Below are 17,916 nucleotides of genomic sequence, written 5' to 3'. Positions count from 1 at the left end.
CTGTAATTTTAAATACTGAATCTTATTTTAAATACCTTCCATGCACAGCTTGGGTGGAGCCTGAAACAATTTTCTGCTACCCACAAAAGTCCACACACTCAATTCTCTCACAAAATCTAGTAAATCTGCAGATAAATAGTTCATATTTAATTTTTTAAAAATCTAACATTCATACTGTGCAAGAGAGCCTTTGTCCAGTCTTCAGAGATGAACCAATTAAGCCCTATCCTGGGGAGTTGACTAAGGAAATACAGGTAATCTTTCAGGATGCCTAAGGATTTCATAAAACCATAGAGTTGGAAGTTACCTTAAAAGTCATGAAATCTCACACTCACTCAATACATTTTCTCCCATGTCATCCTTATTATCTATTGAGATCAATAGCCGATGCCTTTTTCTATGTTTGACATGATCCCAGAAATAAACCAAGCTGGGAGATACCTATTTCAGCTCTCAAGTTCTGGAATTCTTTCCCCAAACCACTGAAGACACCTCACTTCACCCATTCTATTGGCTTCCTGCAGAAAGATCAAAGCCTTCTTTTTTATGAAAACGTTCAGGGGTACTCTCTGTTCAACTTACTGTAATATAACTATATTTATATGTGAGGGTTCACAACTTTTTTCTTTTTCTGCTTTATGATACTTGTATTTTATTTATTGTTGTTTTATACATTACTGCTGTTTTTAACTTGAGTTGGTGCTGCCTCAAGCTCAGTGAGTAAAGGGAGGAAATAAATATTTAATACATAAATCTTTATACCCCAAATTAATTATAACAGTTTACAGAACAGTAGCTGTGAAACTTAATGGGTAACTTTAGAGCAATCACTCACTCTGGGCATAACAAGTTCCCACAACCATAGCAAGAATAAAATGCAGGAAGATAAAAACTATACATGGAGAGCCAATTTGTTATAGCGGCTAAGGCACTAGGCTAGAAACCAGGAGACTGTGAGTTATTTATTTATTTGGTATCTTTATTTTTTGTAACAAAACAATCTTTAAAAAAAGAACTTTAAAAAAGATTAAAAATGTAAACTGAAATACAAACGAAGAAGGAAAAGAAAACAATCAATGGAAAAGTATCTGCTCTATAGACTATGGCAGCTTTTCTCAACTTTTTGACCCTGGAGGAACCCCTGAAATATTTTCCAGGCCTCGGGGAACCTCTGCACATTCAGGCTCAAATATAGGCCAGAAGTTACAAAATTATTATATTCATTTCATTTGTATATATGCATTAACAGTGTTCTTAAACTAAAAATAAAGAATGAAACTTACCTCTTTAATGTGAAGTTGCCTGAATTTGAAATAACTTTTTAAATAAATCGTGATCTCCCAGGGAACCCCTAGTGACCTCTCACAGAGCCCTAGGGTTCCATGGAACCCTGACTAAGAGACCCTAGACTATGGAAAAAAGAATGGTGGATGCCATTTACTTGTATCAGTTTCAACTTATTTCATGACAAATAGGAATTCTTTGGGAAAAATTGGAGGGGTACCATACTTTTGGCCATAATTGTAAGCACAGCATAGCGGAACATCCTTAAAATGAGAGTATAAAGTTGTAGTGGTAGCCTATAATTAATATATAGGATTTTAAAATTCTCAGTTAGCTCCAAGACCCCATTGTTAACTTTCACAAATATAGTATAAAAAAAAAACATACTAAACTATCTGACAACCACAGCATCATAGTTTCTTGAAAATAAATAAATACACACACACACACTCCAGAAAAAAAAGTTATTCCAGAATACATGTATAGTTCCAATACATACTTGCAGGATCTGTCATAAAATTATTTCATAATAAATTCAGTTTTGTCCTTATGGTTGTATGCAGACAATGAAATTCCAGAGTATTCATGTTCTGAGGAAGGTTTAAAAAGCCTACCTGAGAGACTCTGCCATTCGTCTTAAATCTTCATTTTGTTGTTTCAATCGTTCAAGCTTTGCTAATATTTTTGACAGTTCACGGCTAGAGTGGTCTGGATGCTCACTGTCTCGTACTAAGTGTCCACCTATGTAAAAAAGCAAGGTCCCCCAAGCAAAAAGGATGAGCATAATCCATCGCCAGGAGCCAGTCCATGGCCGCATTTTCAAATGTTTTGTCTGCTACAAAATATTTTTTGTTCACAAAGCAAACATTGTAATTCCTCAGTCAGTACAAAGATTCCAAGGTTTCAGTGCTGTTCGTTCATCATGTTGTGCTTCTCAAGGCATTTATCCTATAGCAGAACTTCAAAACAATTATCCCAGAGGATGTATATTCCAAGTACTAAGGTCACAGAAGTTTTAGCTTTATAGTCTGTGAAAGAGAAACAAAATGTTAATGTTATATTTCAAAGGCAAATATATATTTAGACAGAGCTCAAGTTACTAAATATGGAATTGTAAATCAGTTATTGGCCTTATACCACTTCAGCATCTCACCAAAGAATAACATACTATGATAAATAATGCAAACTAAAAAAGAGGATTCATCCTTCACTTGAGCAACACTAAGTTTTATCCCTTAGTTAAATGTAAATAAGAATAAACCTAATTCAATAGATTTCAATACATTATTTCTTACAGGATAATAACCTTTAAAACCCACTAATAATATATAATGTACATTATTCTCATGGAGAAAATCAATCTATGTGGTTGCTAAAAGTTGACAATGACTTGATATCACATAATCTATAATCATTTTTTCTCTACTTCCAAACTATTAGTTTTCATAGAGCTAGATACAAATATGCTTTCTTGCACGAAGACCTTGTTGTTACAAAACAGTTCTTATAAGTCATGGTAGAAAAATACTAGAGAAAAGTGACATCAAATCCAGATGTATTATTTCTCTTGACTACCCTTCCACCAAGAATAGGCAGGCATTCAAAAAGACCGCCTGGCCTATCACTATGCCATAATATATGATCAAAGAGAACTTACACTTAATCATAAATATGGGAATTTTGTTGAAAGTCTCAATAAATACAAATGTATTTAGTCGCAACATGTCCCTAATACTTGCAGCATAACAGCAATTATCTTCATAGTAAAGTCTGGGAGAACAGAAAACATTAGTTTTGAGACAACAATATTTCACTGAACGCAAAAACATATATTAAATGATTAAAATGGTGCTTGTTAAACCATTATAAATAAGAAATAGTTTTAGAATAAAAAAAAGCATTATACTGATTTCTGTTGTTGTTTATTCATTTAGTCGCTTCTGACTCTTTGTGACTTCATGGACCAGCCTACGCCAGAGCTTCCTGTCGGTCGTCAACACCCCCAGCTCCCCCAGGGACGAGTCCGTCACCTCTAGAATATCATCCATGCACCTTGCCCTTGGTCAGCCCCTCTTCCTTTTGCCTTCCACTCTCCCTAGCATCAGCATCTTCTCCAGGCTGTCCTGTCTTCTCATTATGTGGCCAAAGTATTTCAGTTTTGCCTTTAATATCATTCCCTCAAGTGAGCAGTCTGGCTTTATTTCCTGGAGGATGGACTGGTTTGATTTTCTTGCAGTCCAAGGCACTCTCAGAATTTTCCTCCAACACCACAGTTCCAAAGCATCGGTCTTCCTTCTCTCAGCTTCCTTATGGTCCAGCTCTTGCAGCCATCTGTTACTACGGGGAACACCATTGCTTTAACGATGCGGACCTTTGTGGTCAGTGTGATGTCTCTGCTCTTAACTATTTTATCGAGATTTGTCCTTGCTCTTCTCCCAAGCATTAAGCGTCTTCTGATTTCTTGACTGCAGTCAGCATCTGCAGTAATCTTTGTACCTAGAAATACAAAGTCTTTCACTGCTTCTACATTTTCTCCCTCTATTTGCCAGTTATCAATCAGGCTGGTTGCCATAATCTTGGTTTTTTTGAGGTTTAGCTGCAAGCCAGCTTTTGCACTTTCTTCTTTCACCTTCATCATAAGGCTCCTCAGTTCCTCTTCGCTTTCAGCCATCAAAGTGGTATCATCTGCATATCTGAAATTGTTAATGTTTCTTCCAGAGATTTTAACTCCAGCCTTGGATTCCTCAAGGCCAGCATGTCGCATGATGTGTTCTGCGTACAAGTTGAATAGGTAGGGTGAGAGTATACAGCCCTGCCGTACTCCTTTCCCAATCTTAAACCAGTCCGTTGTTCCGTGGTCTGTTCTTACTGTTGCTACTTGGTCGTTATACAGATTCTTCAGGAGGCAGACAAGATGACTTGGTATCCCCATACCACTAAGAACTTGCCACAATTTGTTATGGTCCACCCAGTCAAAGGCTTTAGAATAGTCAATAAAACAGAAATAGATGTTTTTCTGAAACTCCCTGGCTTTTTCCATGATCCAGCGGATATTGGCAATTTGGTCCCTAGTTCCTCTGCCTTTTCTAAACCCAGCTTGTACATCTGGCAATTCTCGCTCCATGAATTGCTGAAGTCTATCTTGCAGGATCTGGAGCATTACCTTACTGGCATGTGAAATGAGTGCCACTGTTCGATAGTTTGAACATTCTTTAGTGTTCCCCTTTTTTGGTATGGGGATATAAGTTGATTTTTTCCAGTCTGATGGCCATTCTTGTGTTTTCCAAATTTGCTGGCATATAGCATGTATTACCTTGACAGCATCATCTTGCAAGATTTTGAACAGTTCAGCGGGATGCCGTCATCTCCTGCTGCCTTATTATTAGCAATGCTTCTTAAGGCCCATTCAACCTCACTCTTCAGGATGTCTGGCTCTAGCTCACTGACCACACCGTCAAAGCTATCCCCGATGTTGTTATCCTTCCTATACAGGTCTTCTGTATATTCTTGCCACCTTTTCTGGGTCTCTTCTTCTTCTGTTAGGTCCTTGCCATCTTTGTTTTTGATCATACCCATTTTGGCCTGGAATTTACCTCCAATGGTTCTAATTTTCTGGAAGAGGTCTCTTGTCCTCCCTATTCTATTGTCTTCTTCCACTTCCGCGCATTGCTTGTTTAAAAATAATTCCTTATCTCTTCTGGCTAACCTCTGGAATTTTGCATTTAATTGGGCATATCCCCCCCTATCACTGTTGCCTTTTGCTTTCCTTCTTTCTTGGGCTACTTCTAGTGTCTCAGCAGACAGCCATTTTGCCTTCTTGGTTTTCTCTTTCTTTGGGATGTATTTTGTTGCCGCCTCTTGAACAATGTTGCGGACTTCTGTCCATTATACTTTTAGCCTACCTAAAATACTTCTGAAAGCATGTCAGAATTGAAAATTACATCTGGCATTGTAGTCCATTTACACAACTGAAACTTACATTGACAACAATGTCATGAACCTATTGAGGACAATCTCAGTGTGAAATGATTAAGGGGTTGGTTTGAAACTTGGGAGATCCAGGTTCAAGTCCCTATTTGACCATAAGGCTTGTTGTGGGACTTCAGGCCAACCTCCATTTCCTCAGTCTAGCCCTTTCTCACAATGTTGTTGGCAGAGACAAAATGAAGCCTGTCAAATGAACCACAGTGAGCTCCCATAGGAAGGTGGGAAAACTATATAACCATTATTGCAGCAATATGACAGGATATAGATTCACAGTAAGACAATGTTGCTGTACATATTTTCCTGATAATATATGCTATTACATCATGTATGCCTTGTGTGATTACACTTTGCTATTAACAGAGCGTATAGATTTGCATTTAGGAAGTCTAATCTCAGGGATCTGGGCTTGGGTAATATTTCCACCTATGATCTTAAAGACAGCACTAGACTAGATGAATGGTATACCTGATTCAATAAAGGAGCCTCAAATATTAAATTGTGCCACCAAAACTAACAGAAAACTGCTAAAACAGGTGTGATCTTCGACCACTGAAAACAAAACATGAAACAGACCTCTCCATAATCTTCTCCCACCCATTTGTATGTTAACCTACTATAGCACTTTTCCATCCACCTCAAAATAACATTCTTCAGACCAAGCCAAAGAAAAATTACGTCACGCTGCTGACTGGTATTCAACTAGCGATAAACTACTATTCCAAGATCTTTTGCCAAGCCAGGTATCCTCCATCTTATATCTAGGCATTGTTTCTTAAATGAAGAACTCTGAATTTTTCTGTTAAATTACATACTGTTATTTTCAAACCCTTTTGCTAACTCATCAAGATCATTTTGCCTTTTATTCTATCTTCTCAGATATTAGCTATTTCATCCAATTTTGTGTTTTCAAATATGATAAAACACTGCCTCTACCTTTTCACCCAACTCATTAATAAAATCCAGAACTGAACTTTGTGGCATTGTTGCAGACTGATGAGGAATCACTGAACAGCACTCTTACAATTTTCCAAGCAGCTGTATATGTCATGCCATCCAGAAGACATTTGTTCTCTTTCAGCTATTGGGCACTTTGCCAGTTCTCTAAGAGTTCTCAAAAGTAATACAAAATGGTTCAGCCTAGCTATCAGGAAGTTCTTTCTGTACCCTCAATACAATGTATAAGGTCCTGAAGATGTAAACTTGTTTGAAGTAAATAGGTTATTTCCCAATCATGCTTTTACTGGTCTGAAGCTTCAGTTGTGACCCTGCTATTCTTCAGAATGCGACACATAATTTCTTGTTGGAGAAAGAGACAAAATAGGAGTTCAGGAGCACTGCTTTTTCTTTGTTATCTGTTATCTTTTTGCCATCATTATTGAGCAGTCAATACACTGTTTCATTTCTTTTCTTTTGAATATATCAGAAGCTCTTTTTGTTACCATCCATGAATTAGGTTTTCCATACAGTACAGGATCAGATGCTTCATCTTTAACACAAGTGAGGTTATGAAGTAGTAATTATAATCCAGGTATGATAAAATATTTTGCTCAGTTTATCTTGCTGAGGAACAGCAGCGCTGGGACTCAGTGTATATTTTTATATACTATCTTTTCTTTTATATTGTAAGTACTCCTTAAATCAATCTTTTAAGGAACACAGCAGCTAATCTAATTTACACAAAATTTCAATTTAAAAAACAAAGGCCAACCAACATATCTAAAGAGTAATTTACTGTTAATCAGATTTCCAAATTATTTTATAGATAAGAACTGCTCTTCAATGGAATAACTGTCTTACGAAGTAAGCTTCCAAGGCTAGTGAAGATTTAACACTCTTAATTGCTAAACACCCCTCCATTTCTTTCTATAAAGCAATTTGCATCATTGCTTTTAATAGCAGTTGAGCATTATATCCAACAGTTATGTCAGCTGCTGCCAGGATATCCAGGTCTTTCCTTATTCCAATAGCATCTTTATTCTGTCCCCCCTTCTGTAAAATGCTCTATCATGGATTCATCTGGAAGGGGTATAAGGTTCTCTGTGTTGCTGCTGCTCACTTTAAAACAAGGACACACAACCTTTTCCAGCCTGAAAGCCGCAGTTTGCCTTCTTCTTCTTGCACCAACACAGGACATTCCTGAACCCAGGTAAGTATTACTCTGATGATAAAAATCAAGGGTTTGGTATCTGCAGCCCACAAAAGCCTTTTAATAAATTTTGTTAGTTGGAAAAGGTGTTACCACATTCCTGATTTTTTTGCCACAAAAGACTAACATGGCTTTTCTCTTACTGTGATAAAAGCCAGGGTCTGTTTACCTTTGCTGTATCTCCAGCAATCATTGTACAGAAAAACTGGAAGAGGATTATTTTCCAGAAGAGCTTGGAACAATTGCACTAAGTAATTTGATGATTGAATAAAGATGGGTATTCTCAGATGGATCAATGTGTAAAAACTCTTCTGACAGTTTGTTTCTCAAGGCATTTAAAATGATCATCAAAAAGTGGTGTGTGGTTTTGTGTGGTTTTGTTTTGTTTTCTTTTGTTTTGAGTGACCTGGCCTGAGACTCACACGGCTGTCTACACTCCTGGTTAAGGTTTTCTTTCTAAATCTGTTTTTTCATAATAGTCTTGAGTTCATAACAGGATAGAATTATACAATTGGCCTGAAAAATAGTATATAAATATTCTAGTAAGAAAATGTGTAGTCTTTAAAAATGTCATATAGGATATTAATTTTTGCTATGAAATATATTGTTTTAACACTGAAACAAAGTGTATGAATTCAAATTACCTTGCTACACTTGAAATAAGTATACTCACATTAGAATTGTTTGCAGATTATTAAACAGTATGATACATAAATTATGATTAAACTAATGCACATTATCCTTAGAATAATGATTAGAAATCTTTTGGAGCATAGCCGAAACATTAGAAAATTAACAAGGCAAATCTTATATTAATATCAACTTATATATTAATTGGGATTCATTTTGCAGTTTTCCTGCTTGTCCACTTGGGGGCACTGATATTATATATTCAACCTGTCTCTTCAATACCACTAGTTTTGTTTATTCTAAAATATGATTCATCAATTTAAAGAAATGCCACACATTCACTTATACAAAGTAGCCATTCTAGGGATTCATTCCATTAACTAATACCAGCTTCTAACCAAGTCTATTCCAAGGCACAGAATTATATTTTCTAATGGCATTAGCTTTCCAAAGTAAACTAATATATGGCACTTTTTCCCCCCCTGCTGAACACTGTTTTGAGCAAACAGATGAGAGAATTACATCTTGGCAGTTATGAAAGGAAAATTATCACAACATGACTTTATATAGGTATATAGGTCAATATAATAGGTTATACTGAACCTATCACAGTATAGGTTCAATAATAGCATACCTAGCTCTGAAACCCAGCATGCAAAAGAAATAACCTCCAGAATAATTTTAGTATGAGAAACATACCCTTTTCCAAGGATCAAAGGAAATGCCCATTAGAAATTTAAAAACCCATCATAAATCTTTACAGGAACTCTTGTATAGATGGAAGATCTATTGGTAGCATTTCATTTATGAACCTAAATGGCCAGGCATCTGCTCCCTGGAAAGCCATCACATTGTTTAGAGCCTAAAATTTCTTTATCTCCCTTCTATGAAGATTTTCTTTGGTTATAGGAGATTAATGTATGTTAACTGCACAGTGAATGTGCATATAACTTTGATCTCTTCTGGTATAACTCTGAATGTATTGTTTCTTGCTTTATTGCATTGTTGTATGCAGCCCAGAGTCACTTTCGTAAGATGGGCGGCCATATAAATTTGATTAATAAATAAATACATAAATAAACCACTGCTACGTTCCAATGTAACCTTTTCTCCCTTTGCAGTAAGTCATTCTTTGAAAGCCGTAACTTTCTCAAGGACGTTTAATATCAGTATATTTAATATACTGACAAAGCAAATTGTCAAACCAGATTCATAATGAAGCATGTGCTTGCATTTCAAAGCAAATAGCTAGATATCTCTCCAGGATGTGGTGAAACTTTGAAATTATTTTATCTGTTTTCTTTATCAGTAGTAAAACAGTTCCTTTGTCTTTAGCAAATGTCTCTCTCTACTTTGCTGTATATAAGAACCGTATCAACTTTTAGCTGGCACTCTTTGCTGTAGGTGCAGAGTCCAGTGACTCACTGTAGCTTATTATGTTTAATAAAAAGACTGTTGGATCCACTCCAATTATTGGTTTTTCTTGCATGCGATTTCATTCACACCTTTGGACAGAATGCTTTGTAAAAAATCCAGAATGAGAATGTCTTGAATTTATTCCTTCCAATCAGAGTCCTTAATCACATTCTTACACCCAAATGTTTTATTATACTCTATGAGAAAATAAAAAGATTTTCAAAAGTTTTTCTGAAAAAAAATCTTAATAATTGTTCCATGTGGAAGGCCAACCTCCCTCTTTAGCAGTCAATACTTCTGAATGGCAGGATTAAGCCTAGGAACCAGATGCATTGATATCTGAAGGATAAGTTATCACAGATACTGGTTCTTCTGAACTATTCTGGGAAACAATGTGAGAAGCCTTATATAAGGCCAAATATAGACTATTCAGACTATTCCTACAGCCTCTGTGCATCACATTTTCTGATAGAATGTATATGTCTTTTAATGTCTTTTCAAAACTATATTTACTTACTCAATTTGTATAGCCGCCCATCTCCGATATTTGATTCTAGGTGGCTCACAATGAAAAATGACAGCAAGAATAAAAATGTAAATAAAAACAACAAACATACTAACACCACTGTTAAAAACAAACACAAAACATAACCTGCGCATGTTAAATGGGTAGATGGGACCAGGGAGAGGCAGTCCCTCAAATTTCTTATAAATGGAGACCACATTCTAAATCCTGTAAAAATATCCAACAAAGCAAATCTCTAATATAGCTCTTTCCTGTTCTTGCTTTGATCAATGAATGTGCCTCCAGCCCAAGTTATTATTTTATAGATTTCTTTTTGCAGGGCCAATGACACCATGCCTGTCAGCTAACACATGGCTTGACTGAATCAGTTACTCATATAAAAATGCTAATTTGATTGCCATTGTAAGGGATTATTCTTTTATGTAATTCTACCAATAATTGGTTTTCCTATTGGTTTTACTCATATAAAAATGCTAGTTTAATTGCCATTGTAAAGGATTATTCTTTTATGCAATTCTAGCGATAATTGTTTTCCTGTGCCAGCTGATATATACAAGTTCACTGGCATCTATGGTAGTGATGGAACTCTTGGTGTTTATCATTATTTCTGAATTAAATTTTTAAAATCTTTTAAAGTTTTGGTTTGTTTTCCCATTTAAAGACTAAGGAAAACTGAGAATAAATAATTGCTTCCCTGTTATTATTTTTGTACTGAATTTTATTTATTTATCAAACTTTATCACCGCCCATCTCCCTCCCAAGGAGGGACTCTGGGTGGTTTACAATAAAAAACAAAATTAAAATCAGAAACATTTATAAATACAATAAATACAATAGAAATAAAAATGTAATGGAATCTAAATGGCTGAGAGTTCTTAATCGGTCTGTGAATTTCAAATTCACAGAATTTGAAGGATTCAATATTTTCCTACATGTTGAATGTGTTGTTTTGAATTTCTAGTCCTCTGTTCACTTTTCCTGAGTGCTGCTTGTTAGTACACTTTCTCTTGTTTCAATTTCACTCAGAAGTTTTTCATTAACTCATTAACTCCTCTCTGTGCAGTCAAGTATCTAAGGGGTGCCATAATCTACTGCCTGAAACATGGATGATTTCAAGGAGGCTTTTTCAGAGTTCTGCTGTGAGCTTAAGCAGACCTACAAAGAGATCTTTTCAGATTGCTGTCAGGCTATTCTACAGAATATTCAGGACACTGGGGAAGATATTATTTCTAAAATGTGTCATCTAGCTGAAGATGTTATGGAAGATTTTGACAAGGAAGGAGATCTTTCTACTGACAGCGAGACTGAAGTAATGCCAAAGACTACATTTTGGTGCTGCAGTGGTTAAAACAACAGTCTGAGCTGCAGATTACAAAGAGAGCTGTTTTTCTGAGGCAATGTTATGGCTTTTTGGGAGACTGTTATGGGAGAGAAGAGAATCTGCTTTGTGGGAGTTTTTTTGCTGAGAAGTTCGAGTTTTTAAGGGGGGCAGTTGGGCAGTTTGATTTTTGCAAGAAAAATGCCTTGGGTATAATAGGATGATATGTAAACGTCTTAGTGTATTTTGAAGTGGGGTAAAAATTTAAGAATGTGTAATTGGATTGATAATGAGGCTATTATGATTTCATTTCTCTTTAACGATTTGGATTAAGATCTACTGGACTTTTTTTTAAGGTTTGTTTGATTTCTAAGATTTATAAGGTATCTATAAGGTATAATAATTGCTTGGTTTTTAGGTTTAATATGGTTAAGATTGCTGTAGTATTATTAATTATAAAAGTAGATATTTTATGTTTTTATAATTTGACTTTTATTACAGTGGACAGAAATGTTAATATGTTTTCTACTACAGATTAAGGTTACTATGGTAACTAATCATTTTGGCCGGGTGAAGAGGTTGAATTTAATTGTCCCCTTTTCACATGTTAATGGTTGCATTGCCTAAGGGAGGAACTTGCCTGAACTTGTTTTAGTTTCAGTTTCCCTTCTGTGTAGGCTTGCAGAGAATATGCAGCGGAGAGAAATCTCTCCTCTCAGCAAACAGCCTTTAAATATTTTTGTTTTCTGTAAATAAAATTATTTTTATAGAAATGCCTGGTGTGTGACTTTTCTGATCTCTCCTGGGCCAAATGCTTTCTAGCACTCTGCCAACAAGAAATATATAGAATAGTGGTAGGAAGGAAATAATTAAATAAATGTTGTTTTATGGGGGAGGGAAGTTTGATTTAGAAATTTATATTTTCTTTTTTTTTTTTAAAGAAGGGGAAGGAGCAATTACATTAGTGATCTGCATATGTGCTAATGGAAGGATTTATAGAAATAATGTGATCTTGGTTTGATATAGAGCAAGGGATTGATTATAGAAATTGCTGTAAATTCTTGCTGTTGAAAGTCATAAGTCACTTCTTTGTGTAATCTTCAAAATTCTTGTTTTGTGCTTCACACTTTAGTTTTTTTTCTTTTTGTAGTTTTTTTTCTTTTTTGTAGTTTTTATCTTTGTTTCAAACCCACTAAAATTCTTTTTAAAAGGTGACTGAATATACAAACAACATAATATGATCAAGTTAAGCAATGTATTTTAATACAGATAATCCTCAGTACTCTGAAACTGATTTTATGCAGTAAATTTTCTTCTAATCTAGTTGGCTTTTAGGGCCAAATATGCAACTTCTTATGTTAATATTTTTCTAGTATTAATTATAAATATCACCCTGAAGTTCTGTTGTGCTGCCTCATCGTGGCGGAGGGGCTGTTCCTGAGAGGGATGAGTGAAGAACGTCAAGAGTATATGCCAAAAGTATATATTCCCAATGGGGTCACCCAAGGTGTGAAGGTCATCCACTACCCAGCTAAAGCAAACAGGCACCTACGTTGGGCAGCAGCAATGCCAGATGCAGATGATCACTTTAGTGACAATGGCAAAGGCATCAATTCATACTGCACAGGAGAAGGCAATGGTAAACCACTCCTGTATTTTTACCAAGCAAACCACACAGACAGAAAATATAAAATGATTGACAATATAGTGCCAGATGATGGGCCTCTCAGGTCAGATGGCACTCAACGTACTACTGAGGAAGAGCTGAGGATCTTTCAGAGTACTAATGGTATTTATGACATGGCTAGATTAAAGATGGACTAGATTGGACACTTTCAATCAGAAGATCACAAAGTCTACTACTCAGGATATGAACAACAAATAACAGCATTGTTTCATAGTTAGGAAGGCTATAGCAAGAACTATACTTGGCTACAATGTCATCAATGACCAAATAATCTCAATTAGACTACTTCATGAACAACCCTTTAACATGATGATCATTAAAGTTTATCCTCCAACCACCGACGCAGAAGAAGTGGAGGGTGATGAGATTTGTGATCAAGTACAATTTGAAATTGACAGAATATGCAAGCAAGATCTGCTTGTGATTGGAGACTGGAATGCCAGAGCTGGAAATATTAAGGTGGTAAATGTAGTTGGATTGTATGGCTTAGGAATGAAGCAGGAGAATGAATATTCAATTTATGCCACTCCAATGATTTCTTCATAGCTAACACTGTCTTCAAACAATCAAAACAATGCCTGTATACATGGATATCACCAAATGGAGTACATAGAAACCAAATTGACTATATTATTGCTAAAAGGAGATGGAGGAGCTCAGTTGTAGCATTAAAGACAGGGCCAAGTACTGACTTGGAATAGATCATGAACTGTTCATGTGCAGGTTCATAGTTAAAGAAGAAGAAAGCCAGTCAGTTTCTACAATATGATCTTGATCATATACCCAACATTTTCAAGGAGAACATTAGGAATCGCTTTGAAGTCCTGAACCTCACTGATAGAGAATCAGAGGAATTATGGAATGAACTTAAAGAAGTTACTAATGATGAGTGTGACAAGAGACTGCCAAAGATGAAGAAAAAGAAGAAAGCAAACTGGATGTCAGAACAAACCATGGAAATTGCCAAGAAGAGAAGCGAAGCCAAAGCCAAGAAAGACAAAAATCTCAGAAAGGAACTTAATAAAGAATTTCAGAGAACTGTTAGCGACAAGCAGTATTTCAACATCTGTAAAGATACAGAAGATGGAAACAGGTGTGGAAAAACAAGGAAAGTCTTTCAAAAGATCTCTGAAGGAGTTTCCAACTTCGAACTGGTATGCTAAAGGATGCCAATGGGCAGATAGTAAGTGATTCAAAGGAAGATGGAAGGAGCATACTGAAATACTGTACAGTAGATACGTCAACATCCAAGATACCTTAGAAGATATTCCTTACTTACAAGAACCTCTAGTACTAGAAGATGAAGTTAGATCATTACCAAGTCAGAAGGTTACAGAAACTAGTGGAATACCCACTGAAATATGCCAAGCAACAGAAGAAGAATCAGTCAAGATTCTAACCAAACTATGCCAGCAAATCTGGAGAACGATAACAACGTATCAACCAATATACATCAGTATACATTCTAATATGAAAAAAGGAGACTTAACAAAGTCTGCAAACTATCGTACAATATCCTCAATTTCACAAGCTAGCAAAATAATGCTTAGGATCATTCAATGCAGATTAGAGCCCTACATGGAAAAAGAGATGCCAGACGTTCAAGATAGCTTTAGAAAAGGCCAAGGAACATGATACATAATTGCTGATACATGCTGGGTAATTGAGAAAGCCAAAGAATACTAAAAATAAGTCAGTATGTGCTTCATTGATTATAGAAAAATCTTTGGTTGTGGCAATCACATCAGAGTGTGAAAAGTGCTCAGAAAAATGGGAATCCCAGAATACTTCATTGTCCTAATGAAAAACTTATATACAGGTCAGGAAGCCACAGTATGGACAGAACATGGCAAAGCAGACTGGCTCCAGGTTGGCAAAGGAGTGCATCAAGGCTGTATAATCTCCCCTTATTTATTCAACCTATATGCAGAATATATTATGGGAAACTGGTTTGGAAGAAGAAAAGAAGCATGGTTTTTAAATTAGGGGAAGAAACAAAAATAATCTGTGTTATGCTGATGACACTACCCTGATAGCCAAAAATGCAAAGGATCTGCAAGCCCTCGTACTAAAATTCAAAGAGCACAGTGAAAAAATGGAACTAAAATTAAATATAAAGAAGTCCAAACTAATGACAACAGGTAGAACAACCAGCCTTAGAATTGACAATGAAGATATTGAAGTAGTGGATAGCTTCTGCCTTTTAGGATCAACCATCAACAGTAAAGGAACAAGCAGTCAAGTAATACACCACAGACTAGTACTTGGTACAGCAGCCATATAGACCTTGGAAAAGATATTCAAATACCAGGATGTGTCTATACCTACAAAGATCAGAATTGTGCAAGCCGTGGTATTCCCTGTGACACCTTATAGAAGCAAAAATTGGACTTTAAAGAAGCAGGATAGGAAGAGTATTGACACTTTTGAACTTTGGTGTTGGAGAAGACTCCGGAGAATATCATGGATAGCCAAGAAAACAAACAAATGGATCATCAAACAAATCAATCCAGAGTTCTCACTTGAGGGACAAATGATAAGGCTCAAATTATCTTACTTTGGACACATTATGTGAAGATCGAACTCTCCAGAAAAGGCTCTAATTTTGGGAAAGGTGGAGGAAAAGAGTGGAAGAGGTTGACCAGCAGCAAGGTGGATGGACTCAGCTGCAGTGGTGATGAGTACACCATTAGGAGACTTGAAAGAACAGGCTACGGATAGATCATCTTAGAGAAAATCTATTTGGCCTCTAGGAGTCGAAAATGACTTGATGGCACGTAATCAATCAATGATAAGTACAACCTATTTTCTTCTGGTTGTTCAGAAAAATAAATTCTTCTAAAAAAAAATCATACTAACAATATCCATCTCTCCCTTCCAACAAGCACATCTCCTTTCTAAATATACAGAAGGCACAGTTTGGAGTTTCAGCACAGGAAATGCTTTCTTCATTTTACCAACAAACAATTCAAAGTAGTAATCTACAAGGCTATAATAAAATGTAACCAAGTGAAATTGCAGTTTGAATATCTAGTTAATAAAAGCTCCCACTCGTTTACTTCATTTTTAATACATTTTTTTAGAGTTCCAAAAATAGTTATCATCAGGGTGCTAGGTACTAAACTATACTTACTTAGAAGCCCAATTTTATCTCTATAAAATTAAACACTTGCCTCAAGTAGTATTTGGGGGGGGGGAGGGAGGAGGTAAGCTTTTATTTGAAAGATGCTGTAATTTCCATGAATTGTATGACATGCCATATGAAATCTAGGCAATAGTGAAGAACACTCAGAGTTTAAACTCACCATGACAAGAAGATATGAAAGGTTCAAAAGGGGGCTCAAACATAAATTCTGAACAATGTCTGACTTAATCACACTAGCTTAGTTTCACAATTCTGCATTATATATTACTCATGTAACGATTTTCTCCAAGCAGACATGAGCATCAGGGAGATACTCCACTATGGTCTGCAAAATAAACAAAACTGATGATAGTCTTAATCATCTGCACATCTTAGTCACAATTTGAGATTAAGAATCACAACAGTTCCTGTGAGGTTGGAATAGACTATTCTGAGTTTGAAATGCTTCAAATTAAAAAAGTTTTAAGATCCCCAAAAAGATGCGTGCCCATGAATTACAGCAGCAGAACCAAGACCCATAACAATGTAGCAAGCATATGATAAAAAAAACTGTGGGTATAAGAAAAATGTTAACAGTATTACAGAACCTAAACAATATTACTTACATAAAAATTTTAAAAACTGGGACAATGGACATCCATTCTTGAAGGTCTTGTGCTCAAAATCATATTAATAAGGAGCTACTGAAGCCCACTTTTATTTTTATGAAAATTGCTTTGCAAGTTTTAAATTAATGTCAGCAATTTTCATCAATACTTGTGATAGATAATTCACGTTAAAGTCACTTGATTTACCAAATCAAAGCAGAGCATAGACTTATAAATGTTAGATTAATTTCTTGATATACACATTCACTCATCCAGTAATCCAAGACAAAACACTGAACTTCTGTTGACCCTGATTTACAAAATCCAGTTTCTTTTCAAGTACAATATGCTGTTCGTCTGCCCAATTCAACAATAAATAACTGATATACATTAACTGATACACAACCAGTTAATAAAAATAAAATGTTTGCAAGTACCATCACATCATCAACTGATATTTATCAGTAAATAATAATGGGGAAGGTGGGTAGAGGAAGGAGGGAGAGAGGAGAGCAAGTCACTTCTGTTACAATCAGATTTGCATCCAACCTTTAACAGCTGTTATTTAAGCGAATATTGTCATCAAGGAGGAAAGGTTTTCCACCAACATTGTAACTACTACTGTGTGAAACTAGCCAAATTTATGCAAGTTTTATCACTAAAGTCAGTCAGAGTTTTTAAAGCCACTGTTAAGTACAATTCTCCCCAAGAATTATTCCTTCCACATGTTCAATTACATTCAATGCATAGCACATATTAATTTTTCCAGTAAACTGCAGTACCGATTGAATAAGTCCCTGAATCAAGAAGAAGCAATTGAATAATTGGGAAATTTTTCTAGCACTGTTTTCAGCAAATATCCTTAGATGTAATCCACTCAATTCAGTTTTACTATATGGTGTCAATATGAAGTTATCCACAGATGCAAAACATGAACACACACACAGACACACTTCTCCTTTCTCAGTGAGTGGTTCAGGGGGTAATTGAATCCAAAGCCCCTATGTTGTGAAGTGGCGCAGGGCTTGACTTTCTTGCCCCTTCTAATCAATAACTATATTGTTATTGACTAGATACATGAGGTTGTTAGGTGAGATGATCCATCGATTCAGGGTCAGATATTGTCAATACAATCATGACACGCAAACATACCACTCAATTCTGGGCCATACAAGTGATGCTATCAAAGT

General features: G+C 35.8%; 1 protein-coding gene across 4 annotated transcripts in view; it reads right to left on the bottom strand.

Annotated features, from left to right (window-relative positions):
* Positions 1 to 17,916, bottom strand: part of FUT8 (fucosyltransferase 8) — a 119,671-nt gene that overhangs the window by 75,385 nt on the left and 26,370 nt on the right. For 2 of the 4 annotated variants that reach the window (XM_063289762.1, XM_063289763.1), the window contains 2 exons: positions 2,942 to 3,054; positions 1,899 to 2,312 (listed from right to left, as the gene is read on the bottom strand). In XM_063289762.1, coding sequence (XP_063145832.1) covers positions 1,899 to 2,101 — 203 coding nt within the window. In that variant the 5' untranslated portion in view covers positions 2,102 to 2,312; positions 2,942 to 3,054. The remainder of the gene's footprint in view (positions 1 to 1,898; positions 2,313 to 2,941; positions 3,055 to 17,916) is intronic. The other 2 variants (XM_063289766.1, XM_063289765.1) reach the window with 1 other exon arrangement.

The sequence above is a fragment of the Candoia aspera genome, chromosome 1 (assembly GCF_035149785.1).
Source record: "Candoia aspera isolate rCanAsp1 chromosome 1, rCanAsp1.hap2, whole genome shotgun sequence".
NCBI classification, from domain to species: domain Eukaryota; kingdom Metazoa; phylum Chordata; class Lepidosauria; order Squamata; family Boidae; genus Candoia; species Candoia aspera.
The sequence above is the reverse complement of the archived record's forward strand: the minus strand, read 5'-3'. Positions and strand labels throughout refer to the sequence as shown.